Source organism: Salvia miltiorrhiza, chromosome 2 (assembly GCF_028751815.1).
Source record: "Salvia miltiorrhiza cultivar Shanhuang (shh) chromosome 2, IMPLAD_Smil_shh, whole genome shotgun sequence".
Taxonomy (NCBI): domain Eukaryota; kingdom Viridiplantae; phylum Streptophyta; class Magnoliopsida; order Lamiales; family Lamiaceae; genus Salvia; species Salvia miltiorrhiza.
The window spans coordinates 20,716,238-20,734,591 of NC_080388.1; the positions used below are offsets into that span (position 1 = coordinate 20,716,238).

Below are 18,354 nucleotides of genomic sequence, written 5' to 3' on the forward strand. Positions count from 1 at the left end.
TCATCAATCAATTCATGAACTTCAACCTTTCTGGAGTCTTGTAAACTAACATATTTAAACATTCACATATCATAATAAACTCATGCTTTGCATATAAAAGATGATTAAATAGACTCCCAATAGCATAAATATGGTCTCACTTAAAGATTAGAAGATGGAATTTTTTTTTGAAGGCTTCCAACCCTAAATTTTCGAAAATTACATACTTAAATTAGAAGTTGTTTTCATGCTTTAATCATCCATATCCATGCTTATATAGCTCAACCATAAGTAGATCCATGTGATTAGAAGCTTTCAATTAGAAGGGTAATTTTGGAATTGAGAAAAAAATTATAAACCAACCGTTTTTTTATTTTTATTTTTTTGATGAAAATATAAACTAACCGTTGATTGACTTGATTCCATTTTCCAAAAAATCCGCATCACTATTTTATTTTTCTCTTTCTTAATGATATAACTTATTGTTTTTATTTAATTAAAATATAAGTTTTCTTAATCAAATTTTGTCTTTAGGGCCGCCATTTTTTTCCTTGTTAATAACAAAATTAATTATTATATCTCTAAACAAAATCAATAAATTAAATATTAACATTATTAATATAATTGACTCCTTTAAAAAATAATGTTAAATAATGAACTTTTATTTATGTATAAAAATTTAATTGACTTTTTTATTTCTGTAGAAATATTATTGATAGAATAAAATTATATTACTATCAAAATACATCAAATTATTATAATTATTCTATGAAAGAAAATCATAAAATTATTACAGTCTATAGGATGATGATGATGATGATGATGATGATGATAATAATAATAATAATAATAATAATAATAATAATAATAATAATAATAATAATAATAATAATAATAATAATAATAATAATAACAATAACAATAACAATAACAATAACAATAACAATAACAATAACAATAACAATAACAATAACAATAATAATAATAATAATAATAATAATAATAATAATAATAATGTAGCTATATTTTTTAATTCACTGATCATTTACTTTAGTTAAATAATATTAACATAATTATAAATTAAAATCTAGCTACGAATAAATTATGGGGAGTTAATTAACTAACTAAAATAGAGAAAAACAATGATTAGTTATTATGTCGTAAAATGTTCTAAATATGTTGAAGTTTAATAAAATTAATAGTCGAATAGAGAATATTACGCATAAGTTATAATATAAAGTATAAAAAATTCAAATTAGAATCAATTTATTTTGAAAAAGACATGGAATGTGTAATTTTTAGAATTTTATTTTTAATTTTTTTTCTTTTTTCTTTCTTTCATGAGTTTTTCTTTTTTCTCTTTCTATATTAAACCTCAATTTCATTCATTATAACTTTGAATCTGAAAGTAGTTGTTAATCTGGTTTATATCATTAGCAACTTATTATATAAGTGATACTATATCTATATATAAACAAATGTTATATATTTGCATAAGTGACATTGATTATATTAAAATATTAAATCAATTTGCAAATAATAAATTTGAGATTAAAATTAATTTTTTTAGATTATACTGATAATTACTCTCTACGTCCATAAAAACAGTCTATTTTTGTCATTTAAGGACGTTCACAAAAATTAATCTTATTATAATTTTGAAATGTTTGCATCACATGATGGATCTGATGTATCTTTTTTTTCACTCACAATATTTATAATTAATTATCATTATTGCACTACTTTTTAAGTGTGATCCTTTATTCATTCACAATATACTAAGCATTTTTATTAAAATTTGAATCATATTTTTTATGATTATTTTTTGTGGACGAAGAAAATATAAAATATATACACAATTTATGCAAGTCTAAGATCACAATCACTTATGCACCGGAGATACACTAGTTTCTTCTAGAAAGGAAGGCAGATCCGCAGTGAAATTTCATCAATTTAAAATTTAATCATTGCTGGCGTACGAATCCCAGACAACATACTTTTTGGTATGTTGGGGTTAGCAAACAATATAATCAGTTTAATTACTAACATTAAAAGAAGTCAGAATGCGAAAATAAAATCATCCAGCACTTAAAAATTTCGACTCCGCAAGCATAATGGTTACGTGATTTCATTGTCAAACTTAGTTATGAAATAAACCAAGAATACAGAGATGCAACATCAAGCTTCATTCTGGGAGAAATACAAAAATTTATCTTTCCTTCAAGTTCAATGCTCAAACAGCAGCTACGCTAGAACACTTGCCAAACACGATTAGATAATTTAAAGATAAAAAATGTGAGTAAACTACATCGTCAGTCACAGACTCACAGATAATAATGCAAGCCATGATGATGAAAGCTATCATAAGTTTTCAAGATTCTAGTTTTGGGGTTAACTCCGAAGCTAAAATCAGTCATAAATGTAGAAACTATGTAAATATATATATGTAGAGAGAGAAAGAGAGATGACATATGAAATATTATATGCCGCAGCTTAATTAACCATCATATGATCAAAACCACCTGCTTGCATCGCAACCCGAGGCCCTTGCACGTTGTGAAGCAATTGCTGCAGCCACCTCCTTGTAGTCGGATCCTCCTGAAATGGAAGATTGACAAGAACGGTGAACGACTAGATTGACATTTAACTTCACCGAGAAAGCATCCATTAGCACTTACACGAAGGCAGCTACTGAAGGTCGCGTCTCTAAGCATGTCGGGCAGACAGCTTCTCAGGGCATCGCAAGCTCTGTATACACAAGGAGATTGGTTATGTAATAAATTATATATGAATGAAGATCGCGTCTCTAAGCATGGTTGGGATCATAGAGAAGTGGTAAGATCCATATGCAGTTGACCAACCTTGGATTATCGGACAATCGAAGATAGCATCTAATTATGTGTTTCAACAACCGAGACGAAGGCTGTTCGGCCAGTGCAGCAACCATGTTCCCCAGCACTCTACCTACTGCAAAAAAACGCTCCGCGGTGGTGCATATATACTCTAAGCCTACATCATCAAGCAAAATCTTTTGCACAATGAAAGTTGCCACCTGCCAAGAGAAACCTTTGTTACAAATAGATGTCTCTATACGAATCTGTATTATATTTAAGATGAGGTGCATTACAACAAAGACAAGAAAAAATGGTGCACCATGTCATCATCACATTACTTCTATCCTAGCTAAACTGGCAATTTCATAATGTGAAGCAAAAAGATATATATATATATATATATATATATATATATATATATACAGAGAGAGAGGGAGAGAGAGGATCTAGTGTGAATGTCTAAATGTGGTGAGAAATTAAAATGAATCTGAAACATGAGATATTCAAATCCTATAGCTAATATTTATTCGAATTAATCGTGAGAAATGAGAATAACGAATAAGTACGAAATTTTCACACCCTTCACGGATCGAAACCTGGTGAGAATCACTATCTGTGCGTCAGCAGTAGCTTATTCATGGATTTTATTGATTTATTCGTTAACTGGATATCTCACGACTAATTCAACTAAATATCAGCCGTAACATTTGAATATCTCAAGTTCCAGAATCATTTTCATTCTCATTTCTCACTACATGTAGCCATTCTAACTCCATCCTTTCTATATATATATATATATATATGAAACAAAAAGCAACTAGACATGCAACCACCAACAAGACACGATTTTCATGTGGATTTGACGTGTGATCAACTAATTTGGATACAAGGAATATTTTGCTACTACGCTATCGTCCATCCAGAAAATCATGACAAGTGACAGAATTTTATATCACTAATTAAGGTATGATGAATTAGCTTTCAATTAAATCATACTTCCTCCGTCCACGAAATAGAATCCCGTTTAAGGGTGGGCACGGGTTTTAAGAAAGTTGTTAAGTAGGTATAAGTGGAGTAAAAGTAAATTTGTAGGTGTATTGTTAATGATACATTTTGTTCACTTTATTTATTGTGAGGAGAGTTGTTAATTATTGAGGTGGGTCCTCCAATGGAAAAATAAAGTAAATACACAAGTTCATAAAGGGTATAATCGTACAAAAGGTGAAGCAAGACTCTTTTTCGTGGACAAAAAAAGAAGGGGGTAAGTAGGACTATTTTGTGGACGGAGGGAGTATCAATTGGACACAAAATCCAGATAAGACTCTGCAGGCAGTTGAAAGAAATCGTTATGCTTCATGCTATAGTTGTATTCATTTTTAATCCACGTAGTTGAAATGTTAAATTATGCGCCACAAACACTAATTGATGGTCAAAATGAAAAAACAACAAGATAAGACTCGATTTATATTTAGAGACGCATTATTAGCCACCATTGCATCTCCGAAACAAGGCTACCAAAAACTGTTAGAAGCAACTCACTGTCTTAGACAATTCACTTCCCATCTCCATAGTGCGCAAGCACAAGGGAATGATCTCCGTAGACAGAAGGAAACTGATAACTTCGGTGTCATCAACCTGAGAACCAAACACACAATGAATCACGAAGGATAATCCAACATGAGGCTCTTGCAACGAATGCAATGGCCATCACTGAAAGGGCATGTAGAATGAAAAGACGAAACTAATCAAATTGAGGAAAGATAGAATATACATGTGGCAACTCTTGCTCTGATGGTAGCTTAGGCAACTGACTATCTGTTACTAAAACTCTCATATTTCCATTACTTACGGTCAACTATAACTGGGAGCACAGGAGTGTAAAAGTACTATGCTTAAATTGAGTCAAAAGGTTTATATAAATAAATTTTAAGAAAATAATCAATCAACAGAGGACAGAGTGGGAAAAAAAATGATGTTTTATTAGAAGCCAGGCTTGTGCAGAACATGTATTTTGCATATTTATGTGTAAGTGCCGGGAGGCGGGGGGGGGGGGGGGGGGGGGGGGGGGGTGTGCACATACCACAGACCATCAATGAAATGATTCCCTTAGTTCTACTACCCTCCACCCTAATTACTTTGTCTCAGCAAGGAAATAACTGTTGCAAGTCTTCCGTATATTAGTAGGATTTTCCTTTTTAAAGAGCGTGAGTAATAACTTCAAACAATGCATGAAAGTAGAAAGTTAAATAGGTGAATAGAGAATACCTTGACCAAAGCACCTATCACGCCTAAACTTGTAAGCCTCAGATACTCAAAGGGCCTTGATTTGCTGGTCGTATTAAGGAAAGGATACAAGTACAGAGGAATGTGCGCTGCAACAGGGAAACATTAATCGAAACAGACACTTTTAATACAAGGCATCCCATGTCTAACACAAAAAAGGTAAGGAAAGAACGAAAGGTTGACGACTCTTCTAGCAACATGGATTAACCATTTTGGCAAATGGAGCCCTTTGTGCTACAATAGTAGTAGCACTACTAGGCCCCACCGCTAGGGGTATTAGAGCCCACCCCACAATGAAAGGAATGCAATGAGGGAACTACATCTTCAACGGGGTTGATTTTGGAATCCTATGTCCCACAAGGCAAGAAGGAAAGTTTTATACATGGGTGTAATTAAATTTTTTCACAATTTCGATTAGCCTTTCTAGCAAATAATGGAGGTCCAAGTAGTTGCTAGTAGGCAGTTCTGCTATCGTATCTCAACTGCGCCCCACCCTGAATGCATTACATTTATGCTACAATCAAGAATGTGAAAAAGGACAGAATCCACTGACACTGACAAGACACTTGATGTAAGACCTCGCAAAATACTTGGGACTACATTCTAGCTATTGACCCGATCAGCTAGAAAGCTCCTAGGAAAAACCAATGACAGGATAATTTGCCAATAAAAGGTGAAACGAGTACACAGCACCGCTAGATGTGGCCAATCGCATGATGAGAGTGAATTTGAAAGAACCGAATTATCATTGTACCCACCACAAAGATAGGAACTCAGTCCTACAAAAGGAGAAAAGTTAGGGAAGGTAATATAGATGTCCATGAAAATTACCATTGAGGAATAACATTCTTGTGTCTGGATGTGAGGCCACACACTGCAACAATAGTGAAAAGCATGTAAGTCCAGCAAGGTCCATAAGATACTTTCCTTCTTTATATAAGATTATTCTATTTGATCCAATACATCTGAACATATTTAGCTAGGGCAATGGGCATGATAGACTAGAGACCAGAACAAGTTGCATGAGATAAAAGCATAGTTGTGAGAGAGTATGCCCGCTTCACAATTTTTCTTCAAGACACTATCCAGAGAAGCGTTCATGCTTGCTTAGCAACAAAAGCGGTTATAAGTGGCAGGTAAATCTCTCCCATTCCACCTTCTACAATTTTTCCTTCCACTCTACCACGCTCTGGTGGTGTCATTACAATACAGTTACACCAGGTGATATAATCGTGTGATATTAGAAATTTTTGCCAAGGATAAATCCTGGAGGGCAATACTAGGCAGAGCATTTGCAGCAAAATCAACAATCACCAAATCAATTTGCAGATAGAAGGAAACAAAATCTGTATGGAAATTGGAAAGAGAGACAGATGTTACCTGAAGTAAAGCAAGTGCATTGCAAACTCTATTCGACTGTGCAGGAGTCAGATTCGGCGGTGATAAAACTGGGTAAATGGAGACGATTTCCTGGAGGAGATCGATAAAAACAGAATTTGTATCAAACACACATGCAACTCCAGAATTTGCTTAATAATGCTCAGTGGTGTAAAGAAACCAAAATTAGAACAAAAGCAGCCAACCTTAACATAACACACCAAAATGTGGTACAAGTTAAAATCAAAAGAAAGTAACAGAAAAAAATATCAGTCCCTCAATATCTTCATCAAAAAATAAGGCAAAAAAGGTTAACCTGCACCAATTTCCCATCCTGGATTTCAAGTCATATTGCATGAACCGACAATCCAAGTGAAATGAAATTGAATCAAGTATGAGGCAGTGGGAAAAGATATAGATGCCTCATAAGATGCATCTGGGCCTCAAACAATAAGTTCTTACTGCAAGAACCTTACGTTTTTCCAGGTTCACTGAGTTCTTACTGCTTCAAACTTCCAGTTGATTGCTATCACAACCAACTTATTTAGCCGCAACAGATAACATAAACTACACATACTGCAAGGTATTGGGTAACGCAACAATTATTACTTATAAAACCATTGCCTGGTTCCACGATGAAACTATTGAATATCAGAAGCACAGGTAGAACACAAAATTGACAATGTAGTTAAAATGAAAGCTGTTAAAAACTAGAATTGAGAAATGAAGATATATGAAGAATACATAAACGGATTTAGATATTACCCTGGCAAATACCACTATAGAAAGAGGGAAGAGCAATTTCATGCTAATGATGTCAACAAACCTGCAGAAGAGCAGCAATGGTGCCGAAGGAATTCCACAGCAATGGAGCCAAATCTTGAAAAAGTTCTCTCTTCTACTTGAATGGAAATGAGACAGTGTTAACAAACATGAGACACAGAAGCATCATTGAAAGTGATCATCAATCATTAACAACTATCATGAAAAGAAAGGAAACATATACACATAAAACCAAAAGGCACAAATGCACTCGAAAGGGATAACATCTCCCAGTATTCAAATGAAATGATGTTTCCTTGCAGACACGCGCATTTACTCACAATCAAAGTCTTAATTTTATTTTTACATATCCCCTTGCACCAAATTTCCCTTACCGTAGTTTTCTTAGTGTTAAAATAATAATAAAAAATAAATAAGATGATAAAATTAAATAGAGTGGGAATTTGGATGGAGAAAAATCAGAGACAGCCGGTAACTCAGTTCAGTACATTTGGCACGTGAAGAAAATTCAAATTTGGAAACTCAGATGTAAAGATAAACACACTCAACATTTCACCTTTGAAAGTTCGAGCAGAGCATTTTCTCGGAGATCCGGATTGCAGAGATCGAGAACCAACTGCTCGGCGGATTGCATCCTGCGGTCTTTGTTGGCGGCGGAGGAGGAGCTGCCGGTAGCCTCAAAGGGGGCGGCTTTCAAGTTCAGCGGCGGAGGAAGGGTTGCCATTTTATCCAATTCTCTCGCAAATTACTCGCAATTGAACAATATTTCGATGCCAAGGGCTCCTTGCTTTTCCGATTTACGTTTCGAGTGGGAGGGAGGGGAGATTGGGCAACACGTGCCGTTCATGCGCGTCGCTGCTCGACACCTGTACAGGAATGCGTCAGCTGAGTGTTCCGCACGCGCCGCCGTCGCGAACAGTGCTTCCGGTGGAGAATTGGATGAGCGATGCGTTAGTGGACTCCGGATGTGGTGTTTGACACGCGCAGCCACTGCAGATATGGGAATGAGATGTAGGAAACACTTATAAAAAGGAAAATGGAAGGGGGTTTTGAGTTATAGGAGAGATGCATATTTTGGACGGATTAGGATAATAATTAGGGATTATTAAGATTGTGTTGTTATAATCTACTCATTGTGAATTTGTGATTCGTTTCACAAATTCATAACTTTGTAGCAATCATATTCTTAATTGTTTCAAATATTAATTAAAAAGTGAAATTTCAATATGTACCAGATTATAACTATTTTACCGAAGTACAGGAAATCTTATTTGATTATTTCAAAATTCACACATAAAAGGTACTTTTACAGAGGGAAAAAAAGAAAAAGGAAGCAAATTGATGTACGCCTAAAGTTTAATTGATGTACAATCATAAACGATATATTTTATTGCGTGGACAAGCGTCTAACCCGTTGAAATTCGATGGGAATTATTTTATGTCATCATTTATAATTATTTTATGTTATTTTTATTACTATAACATATGAAATAGTTTATATATAAATTATTTCTTTAATTAATTTGATATGATCAAATTAAATTAGTAATACAATATTTGAAATAATATTAATCTTAATCATTTTCGTCAATTAAATGTAGGTTGTGATAATAGAAATACATTTTTATATAAATATTTATTTGATGAAGTTTATAAAAAGTTGATGTGGGATTGAAGATTTTAGAAGAAAAAAATATGTAAATTTAAAGTATGATATGATGTACGATTGATGTGTCGCATCTGCTGTTAATCGTATATCGATAATATTTACTCTCTCCATCCCTCAAACATTTTCCTTTTCTTTTCTATTTTGGTTCGTCCTCAAAACATCTTCCTAACCTATTTTTGGAAACAATTTCACTAATTATTATTCTTACAATTTCACTTTTTGTGGGACTCGTTCTCCACTTTCACTAACTATCACTCTTATAATTTCACTTTTTATGAGACACATTCTCCACTTATCAAATAAATAACTAACTTTTATTAAAACTCATGTCATCCTCTCTTAGGAAGATGTTTGGGGGACGGAGGGAGTACTCATTAAGTTTGTTCAAATTCTTTAAATTTGACGGATAAGAAATAATTTAACTAAACATATGTCATCTGAGTATCATCTCATATGGACCTAATAAGACCAGATAATCATATGAAGCTCTAAAGACCACATATGACATTTGAATGTCAAAATTTTGAAAACCATATTCTTTGGAGTTTGAAATAACACATTTGAATTTTGAGCATCATCTGGTATATATGGAGCTTGAAGATTATAACTTACTTGTGAGTATCATTTTGTCTAGAATTTGTGAAACTATAATTAAGTTATGAGAATAATCTCGTCTCAAACTTTAAACAACATCGTCAAATTTGAAATCATATTCAATCATATATTTATATATAGTTAATTATTTAAGTAAATACATCTATATATAAATGTATTATATATATATACATATTAATTTGTGAGTATGATGTGATAAACTTAAACTAATATTATATAATAAAATAAAATACAAATATAAATATTTTTTAGATATGGAAATTGATTAAAAATTTAGAAAAAAAAATAAGAATGAATGAAAATTGAAGAAAATTAAAATAGAGTGATTATACGGCGCCACGTAGGATAGGATTTATTTTGCTATTATATATATAGATAGATTGGGCATAGGCATGTATTTTATTTATTGAAACAATGTAGTCAAACGACAATAATGAAGATTGAAAATCAATTTTTGGCCCCTAATCTTAAAACATCAAAATATGGCCATTAATTAGGTGGCATGCCTAATTTGCCCTTTTTACTCGGCTGCTGGAGTGATTGCGCGACCGCTGGATGATTGCGAGGCCGCTAGAAGCTTATAGGTGAGTTGCGCGCTTGCGGGGAAAAGCCAGTGCCTGTTGCGCGTATGGCACTTATGGCACTAATAGTGTCATACGCATCATTTTATTACTTGGTTTTATTTTGGATTTCCATTGACACTTATGGCACTATTAGTGCCATAATTGTCGCAGCCCGCCTTAACTAAGAATAGTTAAGTCGAGTGATCTACGACTAGGGATGGGATTAAAGAATAGGGGAAGAAATGAGCGTCATTTAGAACTGTAAAATTTACTCAATTTAAGAAAACTCGACATAATTTCTCATTAAATACTCATTTAAACAGTCTATGAAAGACAGCATAAAACTTAATTAATATCATTAATTCAAGTTATACATCATAAGAAACCATTCTCTTAAGACTCAAGGTACGGCATAACATAATATAACATCAAAATATTTTGCAGCGGAAAGTAGCTAGACATATGAATGAAGACATATTCTAGACAGGTTAACTTCATTTATTAACAACCCTGGAGACGCCGCTCATTGCAGCACCATCACCACATCGGCTCAACCTACACATTTAGAAAATATATGCATGGCTGAGTACAAAAGCACTCAGTGAACACATGCCAAACATCTCATGCTTATAAAACTATAAATATTGTCATTGCCATTCTCATGCAAAACATAAGGAATTTATCTAAAAAGCATTATGTTCGCTAAACTCATTTTCATTTCATCAAAGTTGTTTGCGCAGATTTTCTCATCAAGTAAGTATCATCTCTGTTAACTTATGTACTGAGAGGGAGGCCTCCCTCTGCAGCACTGTAATCGGCCAACCTGAAAGCTGACTCACGATTACCGTGTACACTAATTCCACCTCGCGTAGAACCAATATCATTATGCTCAGACAGATAGATAACATACTAAAATCTCAAATATTTTGGCAATGCAATAACTTCAAAATAGATTTTCAATTCAATCATACATCAATACATAAAAAGCATAAACATCTTGATTTTAGCGTAGAAAAGCCCACCTTGTTGCGTCTCGTATCAACGGGGAATATCACTCTCTCCCCACGTTTTTACTTCCCAAAAGGACCTTCATCGCTATGAAGAATCGATGAGAAGAAGGGTCATTATAAAAGAAAACTCATTTATTAATCTAAACTCAAAAAGAATTATAACTTAACAATTTTAACTCTACTGCCCTGCCAGCGCTGACTTGGGCGCCAGCACTAGCAACAGCTCGACAGAGCTGAAGAAAACTTGACAGAGTTGAAAACTCACACGCCAAAGCTGACCAACTCGACAGAGCTGAATTTCACACGCCAGAGCTGACCAACTCGACAGAGCTGAATTTCACACGCCAGAGCTGACCAACTCGACAGAGCTGAAATTCACACGCCAGAGCTGACCAACTCGACAGAGCTGAATTTCACACGCCAGAGCTGACCAACTCGACAGTGCTGAAATTCACACGCCAGAGCTGACCAACTCGACAGAGCTGAATTTCACAGCTTGAGCTGACCAACTCGACAGAGCTGAACTCCGCAGCCAGAGCTGACAACTTGACAGAGCTGGAATTCACACGTCAACTCAAAAAGCTCAAAACTTACTCATGCTCATCAAAACATTCGGTCCTCTTCCTTCTCTTTTCTATCATTTCTCAAAAACTTCTAAATTCAACTAGCATGCTCAAGTGACATCCTAGAACACATATACGCAAAAACATTGATCATGCAACGTCCCATACTTCACGAATTTAAACAATCATGCTCTAAAAACTCATACAAATTTCATGCTTGGAAAAATACGAATTTAAAATATAACAATCCTAGCATACTCCTAAGCACAAATATCAAGTCAAAACGATCAAATAAAAATCGAAAGACAAGCTAAACGACGAAAACAAACGGGGCTGCCCTCATGGGTTTCGTAGCTACAGTTCGTTCTGTTCTTACTTTCTTCATTAAACATGTTCAACTATATGCTAGGAACAACATACTAAAAATTCACAATGATCCGACATCGTTTCAAAATAAAGTCGAGAAATCGACATTTTTCGACGTCGACTAAACTCGAAAATCTAACCATCAAAACGTAGGTAGAGATGACACCTACCTAGATATGTGTTCGAAAAAATGTCCGGGGCTCGTCTCCTCGCTCAAAACGGAGCTCAAAAGCTCCAACTCCAAGCAAAAAATGGAGGACAGTGCGTGAGTGTGTGTGTGATTAAAGTGATTGGAGTGTAAGTGAAAGTGATGGCTGACTTAAAGGTTGTAGACAGCCGAGATATTTGGGGAATGGGCTTTGGGCGGTTGGGGGGGTGGTGGTTAGGGTAGGGGTAGGTCGATATTTTAGGATATTAATGTAATACCTGGGCTTTTAATGACTTGTTTAAGTGCTTAAGTTTGTGTAATTATGGTTCAACTCCCTTGATTGGTTATTTTATAAGAGATGAGAAGTTCTTTTGTTTATGTTTAGATGATGTGGGATTTTATATCCGTATTTGAGTTTGAGTATTTGAATAATTAGAGATAATTATTTGAATGAGAACGATGAACTCGAATTTGAAATCTGAGTCCGTTATGTCGTTTTTGAAATTTTAGACTTTTTGATGATGAATAGTAAATACTGCTATTTCGTCTTTTTTGTCGACTTTCAAAATCTTACGTGCACGTCGTCGAGAAATATTCTTAGTTTTTCGATACGAGTCCAAAGACGAAAGTTTGTATTTTTGGACGATGAGTGAATAGTAAACCGGAATTTCTCGATAAACGAACCAAGTTCGTTTATTAGAATTTCGAGAACGAGTTTACGTTTTCTATATTTATATAGAATTACGAGTGTGATGAAAGTGAGTAGAGGTTGAGAGGGCGAGTAACGAAGAGTATGGGTAGTTAGTCGTTAAAAAGAGACGAAACGAGACGAAACGGGATATTTAACGACTAAGTGGGATTAATATCCTAAATATCTAGGCCTACCCTACCTAGACCACCCCACCCTAACCGCCCAAGGCCTTCCCTTATAAGAAGGTGGTTGTAGCAGCCACCTTTCTCCCTCATCTCTCACGCACAAAACACACACACACCAAGAACACCATTAAAGCTCCTTCAAGCTTTTGAGCTCCGATTTGAGCACCGAGACGAACGTCGATCATCTTTTCGATCACACATCTAAGTAGGTAACATCTCTACCTACGTTTTGATGGTTTTCTTTTCGATTTTCGTCGACGTCGAAAAACGTCGATTCTCGACTTTATTTTGAAACGATGTCGGATCGTCGTGAATTTTTTAGTATGTTGTTCTTGGGTAGATGTCAAGCATGTTTAATGAAGGAGTTAAGGTTGGATCGAACCATAGCTAGGGAACCCAGGAGGGCAGCCCGGCTGTGTTCTTCGTCATAGCTCGTCCTTCGATTTTTATTTAATCGTTGTGACTTGTTATTTGTGCTTAGGAGCATGTTAGGATGATTATATGTTTAAATTGTATTTTTCCAAGCATGAAAGTTGTAGGTTTTGGTCGTGCATGGCTGAAATGTGTCGTGAGGTTTGAGCATTGCATGAGCTATGTTAGTGTGTTGTTGAGTTCTAAGTTGGAAGTTGAGCATGATAGGTTAAGTTTAAAGTTTTGAGGAGTGTTAGATTGAGATAAGCATGAGAAACCTTTGTTTGTTGAGCATGAGTGGTGAGTATTGAACTTTTAGAGTTGGTGCGTGAATTCCAGCTCTGGCTGTTGAGTCAGCGCTGGCAAGTCAGCTCTGGCTGTTAAGTCAGCTCTGGCTGTTGGGTCAGCTCTGGCTGTTGAGTCAGCGCTGGCAAGTCAGCTCTGGCTGTTAAGTCAGCTCTGGCTGTTGGGTCAGCTTTGGCGAGTCAGCTCTGGCTGTTGAGTCAGCGCTGGCAAGTCAGCTCTGGCTGTTAAGTCAGCTCTGGCTGTTGAGTCAGCTCTGGCTGTTGAGTTCAGCTTTGGCTGTTGAGTCAGCTCTGGCTGTTGAGTTCAGCTCTGGCTGTTGAGTGCAGCTCTGTCGAGTTGTCAGCGCTGGAATGGGAGTCCAGCTATGTCAAGTAGGCAGCGCTGGAATGGGAGTCCAGCTATGTCAAGTAGGCAGCGCTGGAATGAGAGTCCAGCTATGTCGAGTTGTCAGCCCTGGCTGCCAAGTCAGTGCTGGCAAGACTTAGGATTTAAAGTGTTAAATTTTATTTCCTTATGTGAGTTTAGGTTAAATGAGGTTTCCTTTTTATGACCCTTCTCCTCATCGATTCTTCGTCAATGAAGGTCCAGGCGGGAAGTGATAGCAAAAGAGGGAAGTAACTCTACGCCCGTAGTGGGAACGAATAAGGTGGGCTTTCTTAAAACACGTATATAGAGATCCCCTGCATACAGGCCTCTTATACGAAATGAAATGAATGACGTGATATGACTGTGTTATTTCAAATGATGAATGGTTCTTACGAAATGTAATGTTTATGAAAATGATCAAATGATGAATGGTTCTTTATGAAATGAAATGAAATGAAGGGAATTGTTTATGAATGATTGTCTGCCAAAAATGTTTATGTTTTATGTATGTATCCTATCTGTGTTGGTTCGCCAACTATAAAGGAAATCGTATTCGGACCCTACGCTAGACGAAGGTTTGCTAGTAAGGGTTAACGTGTACACCATGGAGACTGTGTGTCGCTTGCGACCGGTCTTGGCGTCCGTGGAGGCCTCCTTCCCGGCGCGTTAAAGGAACAGATATGGATCATATAGACTGAAAATGGGATGCGCATCCAACTTTATGAAACGAAAGAAAATGTTTAGTAAGCACGGGTCCTTAAAGTAAAACCCTGTGTGTTACTGTTGGCAGATCAATAAATGCTATAAAATGTTATGTTTCCGGCATATGTTCACTGAGTATTTTTTCTCAGCCCTGCATGTTGTTTTCCCTAATGTGCAGGTTGAGCGGGTGATGGAATGGAGTGGAGTTGAGCGGATGTACTCTTTTGATATAGAACAGTAATGTAACCTTGAGTATACATCTTCAAATGTATAACTCACACGTATTTTCCGCTGCAAGATACTCTGATTATGTTAATGTCTTATTTCAAGAATGATACTCTTTTGTTGGGTAATCCTCTTCGACGGGCCTTCCCGAACAAACGTCTTGTATGTACCCAAGTGATCAGTTATGATCCTAGTGTTATATAAATAAATGTCTCTTTTCGTTAAATGTTTGATTGTTAAGTAAATGCCCCTTTCTTTCCCCGCTTCTTAATCCCCTTCCCAAGTCATAACCCCGGTTAAGCCATCGTTATGGATTGCGGGCTGTGACAATTAATCCCCTTTTAGTCGTTAAATATCTCATTTAATCTCGTTTTAACGACTAACTACCCATACTCTTCGCTACTCGCCCTTTCAACTCCCACTCACTTTCATTACACTCGTAATTCTATATAAATGTAGAAAACGCAAGCTCGTTCTCGAAATTCTAATAAACGAGCTCTATTCGTTTATCGAAAAATTCCGATTTACTATTCACTCGTCGTCCAAAAATAAAAACTTTCATTATTGAAGTCGTAACGAAAAACTAAGAATATTTCTCGATGACGCGCACATAAGATTTTAAAAGTCGACAAAAAGACAAAATAGCAATTGTAGTGGATAAAATCCGACTGACCAGAGGAGCAGCGAAACCCTCGCCAGAGGAATCTGCGAAGTCCTCGCCAGAGGAATCAGCGAAGTCCTCGCCAGAGAAATCCGCAAAGTCCTCGCCAGAGGAATCAGCGAAACCTTCGCCAGAGGAATCAGCGAAACCCTCGCCAGAGGAGTCAGCGAAATCCTCGAATGGGCAACCCTGACTCTGCCCAGCGCGATCCCTCTGCTCTGGCAGAGGCGCGATCCCTCTGCTCGGGCAGCGACATGATCCCTCTGCTCTGGCAGAGACGCGATCCCTCTGCCCTAGCAGCAGCGCCATAGTAAACATTTCAACACGAAAGTATACAAACTGGATTATAAGCTTACGAAAACCCAGTCAACATGGCTGACTAGGTCAAACGAAGGTTACGGCGAGCGGACTCCGAAGAAGTCGGAACCGTTAGGGTTTCAAGAAACATTCCAACAAACCCTAACCCTAGTCATCCCTCCGCAGGCCCATAACCTATATATACTACTCCACTAACACAATCGGGGCACGCCGTCATTAACATTCATACTGATATTTACGATTACGCACTCTCGCTGTCTCCGGCCCCCTCCTGCTTTACCGTTCCGTCTCCACGCTTTCAACTTTCAAAGGTGTCGATTGTTTGACTAGCCCCGCTAGTTCAGACGTTGGTCACCCCTTGTTCCACATCGCTCGTCAGCTTTGATTCAACTCCTGGGACACCCCGATCTCCCGGATATTCCATTTATTATTGTTTTCCTTTATCATCTACTTATTTTCGTTACGTTACTTACGTTAATATTCATATTCATTCACTGACTTGAGTGTCGGAGGCCCTTCCATCGACACCCCCACCGATGCTCTTCGGAGGGCTCTAACGTTATTTGTGGTCTCAGGTTGCTAGTGCCCGTCGATCCAGACGTGACCGACGTCGCTTCCGTAATTGTCGGATTCATCCCCAACAATTTGGCGCCCACCGTGGGGCCCTAGCAATCGAAAGCTACACCATGAGTGCTCCGAACGACGCTCACAATCCAAACAACGTCACAGATCAACTGGGTTCAACCCAATCGGAGTTGCTTGCCCAAGTGGAAGTGAATGCCCGGATTTCCGCTTTGACCGACCAAATTGTGCAAGAACGGGAGAGTAGGGTCTTGTTGGAAAAGCAAAATGTGGAGCTGCTCGCCCGGTTGAATACTTTCAGCCAGATCCAGACGCCCCCTCAGATCCAAACGTACCGGGCAGACAACAGATTCCGAGTTCCCGTCAACTCCATGATGGACATAGAGGATGTCCCGCTCACACCCCATGGAACTGAGATCAACCCAGATGACCCTTCATCATCGGTAAGGAACAATAGATCGGAGACTACCCTTGCTAACCCGGATACCCTTCTTGTGAATGCAGGTGAAACACGCACCCTAGATCGGACGCCCGGAACAATAGGGACAAACGCAACAGGGGCCCTCACCCAGGCCAACCTGACGACCGGGGGAATAGGTCAGTCAACCTTGACGGGTCGGACCGGCATCGCCCCTGAAGATGACTTCCTGCGTGACACCCCAACGGGCCAACCGGATGGGCCAAGGCGAGCAGGCCCAGTGGGCCAGAATGGCGGAACTCACGATCAACCATCTCTGGTCGAGCAGGGCCGACACGACATGCGGGGCATCCAACAGAGTATGGACCCCGTCCTGGCCAGAAGATTGGCAGACATGGAAGCCATCATCCAACGAATTCCAGGAGTCCCGGCCCCGATCAAGAAGAGTGCAAAGAATTGCTACGCTGACTCTCCGTTCGTGGATGAGATAGCCTTGGTGGAAATGCCCAGAAAGTTTAACTTTCCACATATGAAGATGTTCGACGGCGCATCCGATCCAGACGACCACATAGCTCAATACCGCCAGAGAATGTTCACTGTGGCTATCCCTCGAGACATGAGGGAGGCATGCATGTGTAAGGGGTTCGGTTCTAGTCTAATAGGACCGGCCCTCCAGTGGTATACGAATCTCCTAAATAACTCTATTAGCTCTTTTGCCCAACTAACTAATATTTTTGTCCAACAGTATGCAAGTAGCAGGAAATTGGAGAAGATCTCGGAGGACTTGTACGCCATTGTCCAAAGGCATGGAGAACCACTTCGAGACTACATTGGACGTTTCAACAAGGAGAAGGTGTCAATCACAAACTGTAGCGAGCAAACCGCTGTCACCGCTTTTCGCAAGGGACTATTGCCCGGCTCGGATCTTTATAAAACTCTTACCAAGTATCCGTGCAAGACCATGGAGGACGTGTTGATTCAGGCGTGGGCACAGATCAAGTGGGAAGAAGACCAATACAACATGCAGAGGGCCTTCCCACCTAGTAGACCCGAAAGAAACCACCGGGTGGACAGGAGGTCGGGTCGTGATAGACGTGCTGAACCGTATCCACCTTATCGACAAAGCAGAGGAAGGGATGAGTACGATAGGGCACCCGACACACGCCCCCGTGAGAAAGCAAAGATCCCAGAGTATGCCCTATCCATCTCCCCCGCCGAAGCAGTTGAAGCACTAAAGAATCTGGGCAACAAGGTCAAATGGCCAGAGAGGATGAGGGCCCCAGCCAACCAGAGGGACAG

The 18,354-nt window shown here is 38.1% G+C and overlaps 1 protein-coding gene across 1 annotated transcript; it reads right to left on the minus strand.

Moving 5' to 3' along the window:
* Positions 1-2,237: 2,237 nt before the first annotated feature.
* On the minus strand, positions 2,238-8,459 carry LOC131011524 (uncharacterized). The gene is made up of 9 exons (XM_057939307.1): positions 7,813-8,459; positions 7,300-7,371; positions 6,477-6,566; positions 5,928-5,970; positions 5,079-5,185; positions 4,353-4,448; positions 2,841-3,031; positions 2,658-2,727; positions 2,238-2,577 (listed from the first exon to the last, which is right to left on the minus strand). The coding sequence occupies exons 1-9, from the start codon at positions 7,978-7,980 to the stop codon at positions 2,473-2,475; spliced, it is 942 nt and encodes a 313-aa protein (XP_057795290.1). The 5' UTR covers positions 7,981-8,459; the 3' UTR covers positions 2,238-2,472.
* Between the last annotated feature and the right edge of the window lie 9,895 nt (positions 8,460-18,354).

Bases quoted from the DNA above. Each gene is read 5' to 3' on its own strand.
- LOC131011524 (XM_057939307.1), bottom strand. From the start codon at position 7,980: ATGGCAACCCTTCCTCCGCCGCTGAACTTGAAAGCCGCCCCCTTTGAG. The intron at 5,186-5,927 runs GTAATTTTCATG...TCCCTGTTGCAG, and splicing joins AAGAATGTTATTCCTCAATG to CGCACATTCCTCTGTACTTG. The intron at 2,578-2,657 runs GTAAGTGCTAAT...CTTCCATTTCAG, and splicing joins CCTTCAGTAGCTGCCTTCGT to GAGGATCCGACTACAAGGAG.